This window comes from Ornithorhynchus anatinus, chromosome 3 (genome assembly GCF_004115215.2).
Source record: "Ornithorhynchus anatinus isolate Pmale09 chromosome 3, mOrnAna1.pri.v4, whole genome shotgun sequence".
In the NCBI taxonomy this organism is placed as follows: domain Eukaryota; kingdom Metazoa; phylum Chordata; class Mammalia; order Monotremata; family Ornithorhynchidae; genus Ornithorhynchus; species Ornithorhynchus anatinus.
The window spans coordinates 33,664,471-33,680,936 of record NC_041730.1 but is presented as its reverse complement, the minus strand read 5'-3'; the positions used below and the strand labels follow the sequence as shown (position 1 = coordinate 33,680,936).

Sequence of the window (16,466 nt, the reverse complement as noted above, 5' to 3'; positions counted from 1 at the left end):
CTCTGCCACTTGTCAGTTGTGTGACTTTGGGCAAGTCACTTAGCTTGTCTGGGGCTCAGTTCCCTCATCTGTAAAATGGGGATTAAGACTGTGAGCCCCACATGGGACAACCTGATGACCTTGTATCTACCCCAGTGCTTAGAATAGTGCTTGGCACATAGTAAGCGCTTAACAAATGCCATTATTATTATTTTATTTTACTAGATTCAGAAGTGCCTTGCCTGCATAAAGGCTACTTTTTTTTTCTTGTTGCAAACACCCTCACAAGAACAGCATCTGTCACCCAGGTGTGGGTTCTTTCCTCAGAATTATAAGTGATGAGAAACAGCTCTCCTGTGCACCAGCCCCCTTAAAGGGAGAGAATAGTGTTTGATGAAGTTGTGTGACTGGCCCTGAATGGCAGGGGAGGGGCAGGTGTTTGGGGCAGCATTGATATGGACTCATCACAAATAAAATTTGTAACCCAATGTCACCAGGTTGCAACAGTGAATCTATTTCTAGTGCCATGCCTGAATCTAATTTGAGAGCAAAGTCATTCAAGTCAAACATGCCTGGAAAAAAAGTACAAATCAATCAGTTGTATCTATTGAGCATTTATGGTATGCAGAGCTCTGCGCTAAATGTTTGGGACATTGCCGTTAGGAGGTATTCCATCAAGACTGGCCTTACCAAGGGAGGGAAGGGGGGTCAGTGTCAAGTTCTGCCTGTGGTCAGAAAGGGTCCCTGATAGTACCTTTGAAAGGTCCTTTAGGGTCAATACAGGGCTGTAGGAGTAGGGACAAGGGAACATTTCGTGAAAGGCTAATGACCTAAAACTGCTCACTTATCTGAGTTCGAGGTTGCCAAAGTTGGCCAGTAACATTGCAGAAAGGCACCTTAGTTGGCACAGTGCAAGAAAGTAGGTTTGTGGGAAATCAATCAATCAATTGTACTTATTGAGCAGTAAGTACAATACAATCGATCCCAAGGAAATTGCAGGAATGCTAAAGGGAGTCTGGGAATTAAAAAGACCTGGATTCAAATTCTGTCTTTACTACTACTACTAATAATGTTGGTATTTGTTAAGCGCTTTCTATGTGCCAAGCACTGTTCTAAGCGCTGGGGGTTGGGGAGGGATACAGGGTGATCAGGTTGTCCCACGTGGGGTTCATAGTCTTCATCCCCATTTCACAGAGGAGGGAACTGAGGCACAGAGAAGTAAAGTGACTTGCCCAAGGTCACATAGCTGACAAGCGGCGGACTCCCAAGCCCGGGCTCTTTTCACTGAGCCACGCTTGTCTGCTGTATGATATTGGACAAGTCACTTCACTTCTCTGTGCCTCAGTTGCCTAATCTGTAAAACGGGGATTAAGAGTGTGAGCCCCATGTGGGACACCTGATTGACGTTTATCTATCCCAGCACTTAGAACAGTTCTCCACCCATAGTAAGCACTTAACAAGTACTATTGATTCATTTAATCGTATTTATTGAGCATTTACTGTGCGTATTTATTGAGCATTTACTGGGTGCAAAGCAGTACTAAGCGCTTAGGAGCACTGCACTGTTATTATTATTATTATTGTGGTCTGAGCGATTTATGTGCACTACTATCCCGTGAGAAACAGGATAGCCTAGTGGATAGAGCATGGGCCGGGGAGTTGGAAGGTCATGGGTTCTAAGCCCAGTTCCACCACTGGTCAGCTGTGTGACTGTGGGCAAGTCACTTCACTTCTCTGGGCCTCAGTTACCTCATCTGGAAAATGGGGATTAAGACTGTGAGCCCCATGTGGGGCAACCTGATTACGTTGTATCCCTCCAATGCTTAGAACAGTGCTTTGCACATAGTAAGCGCTTAACAAATCCCACCATTATTATTATTTTTATTATCTGCTGGTCTCCACCCCAGCGCTTAGTACAGTCCAGAGGTCATGGGTTTGAATCCCAGCTCTGCCACTTGTCAGCTGTGTGACTGTGGGCAAGTCACTTCACTTTTCTGTGCCTCAGTGACCTCATCTGTAAAATGGGGATGTTGGTATTTGTTAAGCGCTTACTATGTGCGGAGCACCGTTCTAAGCGCTGGGGTAGACACAGGGGAATCAAGTTGTCCCACGGGGGGGCTCACAGTCTTAATCCCCATTTTCCAGAGGAGGGAACTGAGGCACAGAGAAGTGAAGTGACTTCCCCACAGTCCCACAGCTGACAAGTGGGTAGAGCCAGGATTCGAACTCATGACCTCTGACTCCAAAGCCCACGCTCTTTCCACGGAGCCACGCTGCTTCTCGAAGCAGGGGAGCCCTCACGTGGGAGGACCTGATTCCCCTGTATCTCTCCCAGCGCTTAGAACAGTGCTCGGCACATAGTAAGTGCTTAACAAATCCTAACATTGTTATTATTATTATTATTATTACTATGGAATGAAGGAAGGAAGGAATGAAGGAAGGAAGGAATGAAGGAACGAATGAATGAGATGTTCTTCCCCTCGACTCTATTTATTGCCATGGTTCTTGTCTGTCCATCTCCCCCGATTAGACTGTAAGCCCGTCAAACGGCAGGGACTGTCTCTATCCGTTGCCGACTTGTTCATCCCAAGCGCTTAGTACAGTGCTCTGCACAGAGTAAGCGCTCAATGAATCATAGTGGCTCAGTGGAAAGAGTCTGGGCTTTGGAGTCAGAGGTCATGGGTTCGAATCCCGGCTCGGCCACTTGTCAGCTGGGTGACTTTGGGCAAGTCACTTCACTTCTCTGGGCCTCAGTTCCCTCATCTGGAAAATGGGGCTGAAGACTGGGAGCCCCACGCGGGACAACTTGAATCCCCTGGGTCTCCCCCAGCGCTTAGAACAGTGCTCGGCACCTAGTAAGCGCTTAACAAAGGCCAACATTATTATTAGAGAAGCAGCGTGGCGCAGTGGAAAGAGCACGGAGTCAGGGCTCATGAGTTCGAATCCCAGCTCTGCCCCTTGTCAGCTGTGTGACTGTGGGCAAGTCACTTCACCTCTCTGGGCCTCAGTTCCCTCATCTGGAAAATGGGGCTGAAGACTGGGAGCCCCACGTGGGACAACCTGATTCCCCTGGGTCTGCCCCAGCGCTTAGAACAGTGCTCTGCACCTAGTAAGCGCTTAACAAATACCAACATTATTATTATTATTACAACCTGATTCCCCCGTGTCTCCCCCAGCGCTTAGAACAGTGCTCGGCACCTAGTAAGCGCTTAACAAATACCAACATTATTATTATTATTACAACCTGATTCCCCCCGGGTCTCCCCCAGCGCTTAGAACAGTGCTCGGCACCTAGTAAGCGCTTAACAAAGGCCAACATTATTATTAGAGAAGCAGCGTGGCGCAGTGGAAAGAGCACGGGCTTTGGAGTCAGGGCTCATGAGTTCGAACCCCAGCTCTGCCCCTTGTCAGCTGTGTGACTGTGGGCAAGTCACTTCACCTCTCTGGGCCTCAGTTCCCTCATCTGGAAAATGGGGCTGAAGACTGGGAGCCCCACGTGGGACAACCTGATTCCCCTGGGTCTGCCCCAGCGCTTAGAACAGTGCTCGGCACCGAGTAAGCGCTTAACAAATACCAACATTTTTTTTTTTTTTATTATTATATACTATTGAATGAATGAATGACTGCGTGGAAGGGGCGGGCGGCGGGGAGGGCCCGCCCCCAGTGACGTCACGGGGGTGCCCTCTTCTCATTGGCCGCGGGCGGGAGGGAGTCCCGGTGACGTCAGCAGGGGGCCCGGGGCCGGCGGCCGAGCGGGCAACCCAGCGCGGCGGGGGCGGCGGAGGCCGCGCTGCCCCTCCGGCTCCATGGCGGAGACCGACCCGTTGCTCGCCCGCCAGCGGAGCGCCAGCGGCGGCGGCGGCGGCGGCAGGGCGGGTCCGGGCCCGGGCCGCAGCCGCTCCTCGTCCGCCGAGCCCCGCGCCCCCGCCGCCTCCTACACCATCGAGGCCCAGCCTGGTGAGCGAGCCCTCCCCCCATCCCCCCCCCCCCCGGCCCCCTCAGGGCGCGCACGAGACCCCCGAGCGGCCCACAGCGCCTCCCTTACTACTCCTAATAATGCTGGTAATGATAATGTTGGTATTTGTTAAGCGCTTACTAGGTGCCGAGCACTGTTCTAAGCGCTGGGGGAGACCCAGGGGAATCAGGTTGTCCCACGTGGGGCTCACAGTCTTCATCCCCATTTTCCAGATGAGGGAACTGAGGCCCAGAGAAGTGAAGTGACTTGCCCCCAGTCACACAACTGACAAGTGGCCGAGCCGGGATTCGAACTCATGACCTCTGACTCCAAAGCCCATGCTCTTTCCACTGAGCCACGCTGCTTCTCCAATAATTTTGGTATTTGTTAAGCGCTTACTAGGTGCCGAGCACTGTTCTAAGCGCTGGGGGAGACACAGGGGAAATCAGGTTGTCCCACGTGGGGCTCACAGTCTTCATCCCCATTTTACAGATGAAGGAACTGAGGCCCAGAGAAGTGAAGTGACTTGCCCACAGTCACACAACTGACAAGTGGCCGAGCTGGGATTCGAACTCATGACCTCTGACTCCAAAGCCCATGCTCTTTCCACTGAGCCACGCTGCTTCTCCAATAATTTTGGTATTTGTTAAGCGCTTACTAGGTGCCGAGCACTGTTCTAAGCGCTGGGGTAGACACAGGGGAATCAGGTTGTCCCACGTGGGGCTCCCAGTCTTCATCCCCATTTTCCAGATGAGGGAACTGAGGCCCAGAGAAGTGAAGTGACTTGCCCACAGTCACACAACTGACAAGTGGCCGAGCTGGGATTCGAACTCATGACCTCTGACTCCAAAGCCCATGCTCTTTCCACTGAGCCACGCTGCTTCTCCAATAATTTTGGTATTTGTTAAGCGCTTACTAGGTGCCGAGCACTGTTCTAAGCGCTGGGGTAGACATAGGGGAATCAGGTTGTCCCACGTGGGGCTCACAGTCTTAATCCCCATTTTACAGATGAGGGGACTGAGGCACAGAGAAGTGAAGTGACTCGCCCACAGTCACACAGCCGACAAGTGGCAGAGCTGGGATTCGAACTCATGAGCCCTGACTCCAAAGCCCGTGCTCTTTCCACTGAGCCACGCTGTAGTTCTGCTTGCGGTGTGCGGACCACCTCTGGCTTCGCTCAGCCTTCATCCCCATTATACCGATGAGCCGACTGAGCCACAGAGAAGTTAACAATGTTGGTATGAAGAAGAAGAAGAAGAAGAATAGGGGTGTTTGTGCTTGCTGTGTGCAGAGCACCTCTGGCTTCGCTCAGCCTTCATCCCCATTATACCGATGAGCCGAGTGAGGCACAGAGAAGTTAATCATAATAATGGTGGTGTTTGTGCTTGCTGTGTGCAGAGCACCTCTGGCTTCGCTCGGCCTTCATCCCCATTATACCGATGAGCCGACTGAGGCACAGAGAAGATAATAATGTTGGTATTAATAATAATAATGTTGGTATTTGTTAAGCGCTTACTATGTGCAGAGCACCTCTGGCTTCGCTCAGCCTTCATCCCCATTATACCGATGAGCCGACTGAGGCACAGAGAAGATAATAATGTTGGTATTAAGAAGAATAATAATGTTGGTGTTGGTTAAGCGCTTACTTTGTGCAGAGCACCTCTGGCTTCGCTCAGCCTTCATCCCCATTATACCGATGAGCTGAGTGAGGCACAGAGAAGTTAATCATAATAATGGTGGTGTTTGTGCTTGCTGTGTGCAGAGCACCTCTGGCTTCGCTCAGCCTTCATCCCCATTATACCGATGAGCCGACTGAGGCACAGAGAAGATAATAATGTTGGTATTAATAATAATAATGTTGGTGTTGGTTAAGCGCTTACTATGTGCAGAGCACCTCTGGCTTCGCTCAGCCTTCATCCCCATTATACCGATGAGCCGACTGAGGCACAGAGAAGATAATAATGTTGGTATTAAGAAGAATAATAATGTTGGTGTTGGTTAAGCGCTTACTATGTGCAGAGCACCTCTGGCTTCGCTCAGCCTTCATCCCCATTATACCGATGAGCTGAGTGAGGCACAGAGAAGTTAATCATAATAATGGTGGTGTTTGTGCTTGCTGTGTGCAGAGCACCTCTGGCTTCGCTCAGCCTTCATCCCCATTATACCGATGAGCCGACTGAGGCACAGAGAAGATAATAATGTTGGTATTAATAATAATAATGTTGGTGTTGGTTAAGCGCTTACCTTGTGCAGAGCACCTCTGGCTTCGCTCAGCCTTCATCCCCATTATACCGATGAGCTGAGTGAGGCACAGAGAAGTTAATCATAATAATGGTGGTGTTTGTGCTTGCTGTGTGCAGAGCACCTCTGGCTTCGCTCAGCTTTCATCCCCATTATACGGAGGAGCTGACTGAGGTACAGAGAAGTTAGTAATAATAATGGTGGTATTAATAATAATAATGTTGATGTTGGTTAATAATAATGTTGGTATTTGTTAAGCGCTTACTATGTGCAGAGCACTGTTCTAAGCGCTGGGGGAGACACGGGGGAATCAGGTTGTCCCACATGGGGCTCACAATCTTAATCCCCATTTTACAGATGAGGTAACTGAGGCCCAGAGAAGTGAAGTGACTTGCCCACAGTCACACAGCTGACAAGTGGCAGAGCTGGGATTCGAACTCATGACCTCTGACTCCAAAGCCCATGCTCTTTCCACTGAGCCACGCTGCTTCTCTATTAAGCGCTTACTATGTGCAGAGCACATCTGGCTTCGCTCAGCCTTCACCCCCATTATACGGATGAGCTGACTGAGGCACAGAGAAGTTAATAATGTTGGTATTAAGAATAATAATAATGTTGGTGTTTATTAAGCGCTTACTATGTACAGAGCACATCTGGCTTCGCTCAGCCTTCATCCCCATTATACAGATGAGCTAACTGAGGCACAGAGAAGTTAATAATGTTGGTATTAATAATAATAATAATAATGTTGGTGTTGGTTAAGCGCTTACTATGTGCAGAGCACATCTGGCCTCGCTCAGCCTTCATCCCCATTATACGGATGAGCTAACTGAGGCACAGAGAAATTAATAATAATAATGGTGGTATTGATAATAATAATAATAATGTTGGTGTTTGGTAAGCGCTTACTATGTGCAGAGCACATCTGGCTTCGCTCAGCCTTCGTCCCCATTATACAGATGAGCTAACTGAGGCACAGAGAAGTTAATAATGTTGACATTTGTGCTTACTATATGCAGAGCACATCCGTCTTCGCTCAGCCTTCATCCCCATTATACAGATGAGGTAACTGAGGCACAGAGAAGTTAATAATAAGGTTGGTATTTGTTAAGCGCTTACTATGTGCAGACCACTGTTCTAAGCGCTGGGGAAGATACAGGGTCATCAGGTAGTCCCACGTAGGGTTTACAGTTTTTGTGCCCATTTTACCAATGAGCTAACTGAGGCAGAGAGAAGTTAAAAATAATGATGACGTTGGTATTTGTTAAGCGCTTACTATGTGCAGAGCACTGTTCTAAGTGCTGGGGGAGATACAGGGTCATCAGGTTGTCCCACATGGGGCTCACAGTTTTAATCCCCCTTTTACCAATGAGGTCACTGAGGCAGAGAGAAGTGAAGTGATTTGCCCACAGTCACACAGCTGACAAGTCGCGGTCAGGATTCGAACCCATGACCTCTGACTCCTAAGCCCAGGCTCTTTCCACTGAGTCACGCTGCTTCTCTCCCCTTCTCTCCCCTTGTGACTGCTTCCAGGAACCCTGTCCCTCTTCTCCCTTTTGCCTGCCCTCTGTCCCTTTTCTCCCTTCTGCATGCCCCTGTCCTCTTCCTTCCCTTCTGCCCGCCCCCCCATCCCTTTCCTCCCTTCTGCCTGCCCTCCGTCCCTGTCCCTTTCCTCCCTTTTGCATGCTCCCTGACCCTTTCCCTCCTTCTGCATGCCCCACGTCCCTTTTTTCCCTTCTGCATACCCTCCATCCCTTTTCTCCCATCTGCCTGTCCCTTTTCTCTTTTCTGCCTGCCCCCCATCCTTTTTCTCCCTTCTGCCTGTCCCCCCCTTCTCCCTTCTGCCTGTCCCCAGTCCCTTTTCTCCCATCTGCATGCCTTTCTCAGCCATCGCCCTGCCAGAGCTTCCCCCGTGTGCCTGTTTTTCCCTGACTCTACACCCAGACTCGGAGCCCAAGCAGTCTTAGCTCTGTCCGTCCCTGGGGTCTCGCATTGTCCTATTCTGCCGCAAATGCTCGTAGAGGTGAATTCAGCATCTGTGACGTCAAGTTCCAGCACGAAGGACAACTCTATACATAGGAATCTAACCTAGAAAGGGCCTCCAGCAATCACCAATGCTGCTATTATTAGAGAAGCAGCATGGTTCAGTGGAAAGAGCATGGGCTTTGGAGTCAGAGGTCATGAGTTCGAATCCCGGCTCTGCCACTTGTCAGTTGTGTGACTGTGGGCAAGGCTCTTCACTTCTCTGTGCCTCAGTTACCTCATCTGTAAAATGGGGATTAAGACTGTGAGCCCCACGTGGGACAACCTGATTTCCCCTGTGTCTACCCCAGCGCTTAGAACAGTGCTCTGCACATAGTAAGCGCTTAACAAATACCAACATTATTAATATTATTAATAATCCACGCTGGGGGTAAATACAATTTAATTAGGTAGGACCCAATCACAGACCCACATGGGGTTCACAGTCTAAATAGGAGGGAGAACAGGTATCGAATCCCCATTCTGCAGATGAGAAGTAGCTTGGCTTAGTGGATAAAGCCCAGGCCTGGGAGTCAGAGGATTTGGGTTCTATAATCCCTGCCCCACAATTTGTCTGCTGTGTGAGTTTGGGCAAATCACTTCACGTCTCTTTGCTTCAGTTACTTCATCTGTAAAATAGGCATTAAGACTGTGAGCCCCATGTGGGACATGGACTGTGTCCAAACTGATTATCATGTATCTACCCCAGCACTTAGAACAGTGCTCTGCACATAGTAAGTGCTTAACAATTACCAATATAAGAGAAACAGCGTGGTCAGTAGAAAGAGCATGGGCTCTGGAGTCAGAGGTCATGGGTTCGAATTCCGGCTCGGCCACTTGTCAGTTGTGTGACTGTGGGCAAGTCACTTAACTTCTCTGTGCCTCAGTTACCTCATCTGTAAAATGGGGATTAAGACTGTGAGCCCCACGTGGGACAACCTGATTCCCGTGTGTCTACCCCAGCGCTTAGAACAGTGCTCTGCACATAGTAAGCGCTTAACAAATACCAAAATTATTATTATTATTATTTAGTACAATGCCTAACACATAGTAAGTGTTTCATCCGTTCAACTGTATTTATTGAGCGCTTACTATGTGCACAGCACTGTACTAAGTGCTTGGAATGTACAGTTCGGCAACAAAGACAATCCCTGCCCAATAATGGGCTCTACCATAAAAAAAAATGAGGAAACCGAGGGAAAGAGAAGTTAAGTGCCTTGCCCAAGGTCACGTAGCAGGCAAGTGGCAGAGCCAGGATGAAAACCCAGGTCCTGTGACCCCAGGCGGTTGCTCTTTCCAATAAGCCACGCTGCTCTCCAGAGCGTTTGCTGCATCATCTGTTACAGAAGAGAGTACAAAGCTCAAATCAGTCTTAATTTAAGAGTTTAAATTGTAAAGTCTTCAAACTGCAACTGTAAATGCACTCAACCCTGGGACTGCAGAGGTATTATATAAACAGATTTGCATATGTCCTTTGCTTCAATCAGGTGAAATTTGGTTTTTGATTTTAAGCCAAGTGATCTCCTACCAATATTGGGAAGAAACTTAAAAAGAACCTTGTGTAAATCAGGTAGCTAGCCTCCCAAGTTAAGCTATTTGGACTAAAGTCAAGCAGTATGGCTAAGCAAGGTCAGATTCAATCAGTCAGTCAATCAAAGGTATTTATTGCTTTACTGGGAGGAAAGCAATGTATTAAGTACTTGGGAGAGACAAAGTAGACATGACCCTGCCCTTAAAGTGTGTGTGTGTGGGGGGGAGGGCAGTTTCAAAGTGCTTAGACTTTATAGATTCAAGTGGATAGGTGTCTCAGGGGAGGGAAAATAGGGTAGAGAAATTGGAGAGAGAAGGCTTCCTGTTGGAGATGGGCTTTTTAGTGGGACTTTAAAGATGGGGAGATGGTCTGTTGGATATGAAGAGGAAGGGTGTGTGGGCAAGTTGTTGGTGAGAAACAAGAAAAAGGCAAAGGGACTTAGTTGGTATTAGAGGAACCAAGTGGGCCTCTCCCTCCTATTTTACCTTGTTTGTTTTCTACTACAACTCATCACCCTCACTATGCTCCTCTAACACCAACCTACTCATTGTACCTCGATCCTGTCTACCTTGCCTCCAACACCTCACCCATGTCCTCTCTCAGGCCTGCAATTCCCTCCCTTTTCATAACGTACAGACCATCAGTCTCCCCTTCTTTAAATCACATGTCCTCCAAGAGATCATCCCTGACTAAATCCTCATTTTCCCCAATCTCTCTCCCTTCTGCATCGCCCCTGCACTTGGCCTTGTCCCCGTTATCTACTCCACCCTCAGCCCCACAGCTCTTATGTACATATTTATTTATTTTAATGTCTGTCTCTCCCTCTAGACTATAAGTTCTTTGAGGGCAGGAAGCAAGTATATCAACTGTTGTATTCTTCTAAGTGCTTAGTATGTGCTTTGCTCGCAGTAAGTGCTCAATAAATATGATTGACTGGGTTTGTAGGAGTAGGAAAGTAAGGATATGTAAGGGGAGCTGACTGAATATCTTAAAACCCGTAAAATTCAAGATGAATAGGGGCTTCCTTGATCGTATTTAGTCAGGTTGCTTTATTATTTCTAGGTTCTGGTTTTACACATGTACATGCCCAAGTATTCCTGTTCCCCAGGCTTCACAGGTTCAATTCTGGGCAGTTCTAATACAGATGATTTGAGCTTAATGCTCCTCTGATAAAAAAGCAGTGTGACCTTATGGAAAGAGAATGGGCTTGAGAGTCAGAGGATTTGGGTTCCAATACCAGCTCTGCCGTTTGCCTTTTGTATGACCTTGGACAAACCTCAACTTCTCTGTGCGCCAGTTTCCTTATCTATACAATGAAGATTCAATACTTATTCTCCCTCCTACTTAGACCGTGAGTCCTACATAGGACAGGGACTGTATTCAGTTTTATTTATTGAGTGCTTACTGTGTGCGGGGCACTTTACTAAGCACTTGAGAGAGTACAGTATAACAACACACAGACACATTCCTGCCCACAACTCACAGTCTAGAGGGGATCTTATCTTGTATCTATGCAACATTTAGTACTATGCTTGGCACACAGCGACTGCTCAACAAATACCACTCATTATTATTAGAGGTGTTGTAAGGAGGAAAAGAAGTGCCATGGGCATATTAAAATTTTCCACCCTCTCTCTTGTAGTACAATGAGTAGACATGGCCGTTACAGCGTTATTGTACAGTTGCAGGTAGATGGTGACCCTTTTTACCAGGGGAGAAGCTTCAAGGAAAGTGTGAACGCTTTCAGAAGGGACCATTGGTGATCACTTCTCTTTACAGTGATTGGCAAGTCTGTGCTCATTCGGTGCTTGTTAATATAGTCCGGGAAGAATAATCAGACAGACAAGTAGTGTAATCCATATGGGCAATCATGTGAGAGCAAAGGGCAGAGCATGTTAATCCTGGGTTTGCCACTATTTCCTCGCATGACCTTGAGCAAGAGGCTTACAGTGTTTACTTCCCACATACTGGCACTCTTCTTTTGAGAAACTCTCCATCTGCTTATTGATGATTTAATTACTGATTACCTGTCTGAAGTGCTGTAATGAATATGATGAATTGGACAGTGAATTACACTTTTGAAGTACATGATGCTTTCAGAGAAAAGCCATCTCATGGAAATTTAAGCCTCTTAACTAAGTGTAACTCTCCCCCTGCTCCCGCCTAAATAAATGTTTCTATTTCAGGTCAGCCTTGGCTGTAAAAGTCTAACGTTTCCCTAAACCCCCTGTTTTGTTTTTAAGGTGGTGTGCTAATTTTTTAAAAGTCAGGCACAGAATATGTGGAGCAGAGAAAGGAGCTTTATGGCATTTGAGAGAGTGGAGACTTTTCAGATAGGATTGGAAATGTGGAAATTGCCACTAATCCTCAAAAATTGCTGTTCTTTAGCATTGGCCATCCATGTTTTGGTACCACTTTTGCTTTTGCAGGAAAGCATTATCGCCTTTCAAACCCATTGGGCCATCAATGTTCTCCAGAGCATTGTGGAGCCAGATGGACCCCATTAATGGAAGTCTTTAAGCCTCTCAGGATTCTAATACTGCGGACATGGCACTTGTTGCTCTTATTCTTATCCCACTGTATTCATTCCAGTAAACTACAGCAAGAAGTGAGTGGTCAGTTTTGGCAGTCCATCTCCATAGTCAAGAGAAACACTGGCCAGCCAAGGTGGTAGCATGCAGGCCAGAAGAGCCTCATTCATTTGTTCATTCAGTGTATTTAGTGAGTGCTTGCTGTGTGCAGAGCACTGTACTAACACCTGAAGTGTAGCTTTAAAATATATATATAGGAAAGCTAAGAATGGTTCTGGTAATAGAGGAGATAGTTTTGGGAACCTTCACAGTTATCCAGAGGAGTCAGCTGTCATAGTAGGAGGGGTTGGTGGGATTCTTAGGACTGACAGTTCCCAGGTCAGGAAAGACTCTGGAAGAGAATGGAGGGGCCAGTCTCTTCTTGAGGACTTTTGGGGGAGGTCCCTATTCCATTGATACCCCTCTGGAATCACTGTGAAGAATGTTTGGCGGGGGTGGGAAGGGAGAAGGGAACACAGAAACTGATTCAGTCCCCTTCGGTGGACTAGAACAGGAAAGGAGCACTCTGGTTGGATATGGGTGGCCTGGGATCCGTGTTTTACGCTGAGAAGCTAAAGTTTTGTTGCTCAGGGATAAGGTCCTTGTTGCTGGGGATTGAAGATGTCTAACAGGGTGCCTCTAGAGCCAAGTCAGCCCAGAAAAATGGGCTCCATAACAGCACAGCACCCAGCTCCCATGGCTTTGACTACCATCTCTATGCAGATGACACGCAGATCTACATCTCCGCCCCTGTCCTCTCCCCTTCCCTTCAGGCTCGCATCTCCTCCTGCCTCCAGGACGTCTCCACCTGGATGTCGGCCCGCCACCTAAAACTCAACATGAGCAAGACTGAGCTCCTCATCTTCCCTCCCAAACCCGTCCTCTTCCAGACTTCCCTATCACTGTGGATGGCACGACCATCCTTCCCTTCTCTCGGGCCCGCGATCTCGGTGTCATCCTTGACTCGTCTCTCTCGTTCACCCCACGCATCCTATCCATTACCGAGACCTGCCGGTTTCACCTCTACAATATCGCCAAGATCCGCCCTTTCCTCTCCACCCAAACGGCTACCTTACTGTTACGGGCTCTCGTTATATCCCGGCTAGACTACTGTGTCAGCCTTCTCTCTGACCTCCCTTCCTCCTCTCTCGCCCCACTCCGGTCTATTCTTCACTCTGCTGCCCGGCTCATCTTCCTGCAGAAACGATCTGGGCATGTCACTCGCCTTCTTAAACACCTCCAGTGGTTGCCTATCAACCTCCGCTCCAAACAAAAACTCCTCACTCTAGGCTTCAAGGCTCTCCATCACCTTGCCCCTTCCTACCTCTCCTCCCTTCTCTCTTTCTACCGCCCACCCCGCACGCTCCGCTCCTCCACCGCCCACCTCCTCACCGTCCCTCAGTCTCGCCCATCCCGCCGTCGACCCCCGGGCCATGTCCTCCCGCGGTCCTGGAACGCCCTCCCTCCTCACCTCCGCCAAACTGATTCTCTTCCCCTCTTCAAAACCCTACTTAAAACTCACCTCCTCCAAGAGGCCTTCCCAGACTGAGCTCCTCTTCTCCCTCTACTCCCTCTACAACCCCCCTTCACCTCTCTGCAGCTTAACCCTCTTCTCCCCCCATTTCCCTCTGCTCCTCCCCCTCTCCCTTCCCATCCCCTCAGCACTGTACTCGTCCGCTCAACCGTATATATTTTCATTACCCTATTTATTTTGTTAATGAAATGTACATCGCCTTGATTCTATTTAGTTGCCATTGTTTTTACGAGTTGTTCTTCCCCTTGACTCTATTTATTGCCATTGTTCTTGTCTGTCCGTCTCCCCCGATTAGACCGTAAGCCCGTCAAACGGCAGGGACTGTCTCTATCTGTTGCCGACTTGTTCATTCCAAGCGCTTAGTACAGTGCTCTGCACATAGTAAGCGCTCAATAAATACTATTGAATGAATGAATGAATGAAAAGCTCCCCTAAAATACAACCGGAATTCAGAGTGGAGTAATAGGGTGTAGACTTTGCCATGCCCAGTGTCTCAACCTGACAGGATGAACATGACAATTTGAAAATAATGTGGGCTCCTGCTCCAACTCTGCTCCTTTCTATGCTGGTGGAGCTAAGAAATCATTTCATGGCTTTGTGAGTATTAGCTTATACTGGCTTGGAACTGTACTTTAAGCTCAGTTATATACAACTCATTTGATTTTGGAAGCCTCTTGTGGGGTTTTGCAATAGCTGACATCCGACATGCTGTAGGTGGACATAAAAACAAAATATTTAACCTCATCTACTATTAGAACATTAACCTCATTTCAAAACCCTGAGTTTTTGAATTAATGGACTGGAAAGTAGTTAAGTAGTTTAGTAGCAATTTAGTAATGGCAGGCTCATAACTTGGGTTATGAAAACTGTCCCTTTTCCAGATATGCTGCCTATTTGACCTTTCATCTGAATTTGCAGGGAAATTGAGGGACTTAATCCTTTAATAATTTTTCCATAGCCTTGAACTTAACCTTTATTTTTCTTTGCAACTAACAAAACTGTACCCCCCTTTGATGCAGGGTGCATGGACCATGGGAGAGAGTACAGTGCTTAAATTAAGGTATTAGAACCATGACATCTTAGGATTTGTAGCTGCTTTAAAATATTCTCTCTGACAAGATAATCTTAAAAAAAAAAGACTTGCACTTGTCTTTGCATGGAGACTTGTACTGCTTGCCATATGGATTGTTTCTACTTTCAAAGCAAGTCCTCGGTCATTTGAGGGCTCTATTCAGCTGCGGTTTCAGGCGTGGAGGAGCAATGTTACCCCAAGCTCTGGACACAGGTATAGGCATGTCCTCTGGCAGTGGGTATCATTAAGTAAGAGGAAAGTACTATAGAACTGGCTCCTTTCTGAACCATTTCACCTCTGTTCAATCAATCAATCAATGGCATTTCTTGAGCTTCAGTGGTATTTGAGTGCTTAGTGTGTGCAGAGTGCTTGTATTAACCACACAAGAAGCAGTGTAGCCATGTGGATATAGCACCAGCCTGGGAGTTAGAAAGACCTGGGTTCCAATCCCAGCTCTGCCACTTCTCTACTGTATGACCTTGAGCAAGTCACTTAACTTCTCTGCCTCAGTTACCTCATCTCTAAAATGGAGATTTAGACTGTGAGCTCCTTGTGGGACGTGGACTGTGTCTAACCTGATTAATCATAATAATGGTATTTGTTAAGCACTATGTGCCAAGCACTGTTCTAAGCACTGGGGTAGATACCAGGTTGGATACAGTCTCTGTCCCACAAGGGGCTCAAAGTCTCAATCCCCATTTTGCAGATGAGGTAACTTGCACAGAGAAGTTAAGTGCTTGTCCAAGGTCACACAGCAGACAAGTGGTGGAGTCAGGATTAGAACCCATGTCCTTTGACTCCCAAGCCCTTGCTTTTGCCATTCACCCTCAACATTAACACATACATATATTCAATTAGTCATCTGGTCACTTCATCCCAATATACTGATATTATTAACCACTATAATCCTTGTTTTTGCGCCTGCTCTACCTACATGATTGATTTCTGCTACCCTGCTATGCCCACAGCAGGGATCATGGCTTTGGCACATGGTTGTGCTTACCAGAACAGTAAGCACTAAAATGCCACTGACTTATTTGAATAACAAACTCAATACAGACCAGTGCAGCGAGAAGGTTCTGCCTGGTTAGAACTTCACTTATGAACCTAATCTCTAAGAAGTGTGACCTACATAACACTGTAGCATTCCTTAAAGCCACAGCCAATTTTTTCTTCACCAAAGAGGTCATTTCTTGGCAAAAAAATCCCTAGTTTTCTCTTCATCTAATAGTGTAGTTCGGTAAAAGTTTTGAATGAGCCCAAGTTCAATAGTCCTTAGATTCAAAATAATATCCAAGTCATACACCTAATGAAAATTGGACTCTCACTAGGTGACCTAGTCCTCCCATCTATGAAGCCCACTATGTTCAGCTCTGGGGTTTTATGCATCTTCTTCCTCTAAAGGACCAAGATGTAGCCTTTGATAATGGGAACTTTATTTGAATGCCAGAAACAGCCTTCCAACATGGCTACTCAAATTCCCCCACTGTTCAAGGGGGGCATGATGACTTACTGAATTAGCATTCAGCTCTTTTGAGGGGATAGATCCCTGGCATATGAGA

General features: G+C 47.4%; 1 protein-coding gene across 1 annotated transcript in view; it reads left to right on the top strand.

Annotated features, from left to right (window-relative positions):
* Positions 1-3,732: 3,732 nt before the first annotated feature.
* TPCN2 (two pore segment channel 2) overlaps positions 3,733-16,466 on the top strand; it is a 55,715-nt gene continuing 42,981 nt past the window's right edge. The window contains exon 1 of the mRNA XM_029060224.2: positions 3,733-3,936. Within this exon, the coding sequence (XP_028916057.1) occupies positions 3,786-3,936 (151 nt within the window). The 5' untranslated portion in view covers positions 3,733-3,785. The remainder of the gene's footprint in view (positions 3,937-16,466) is intronic.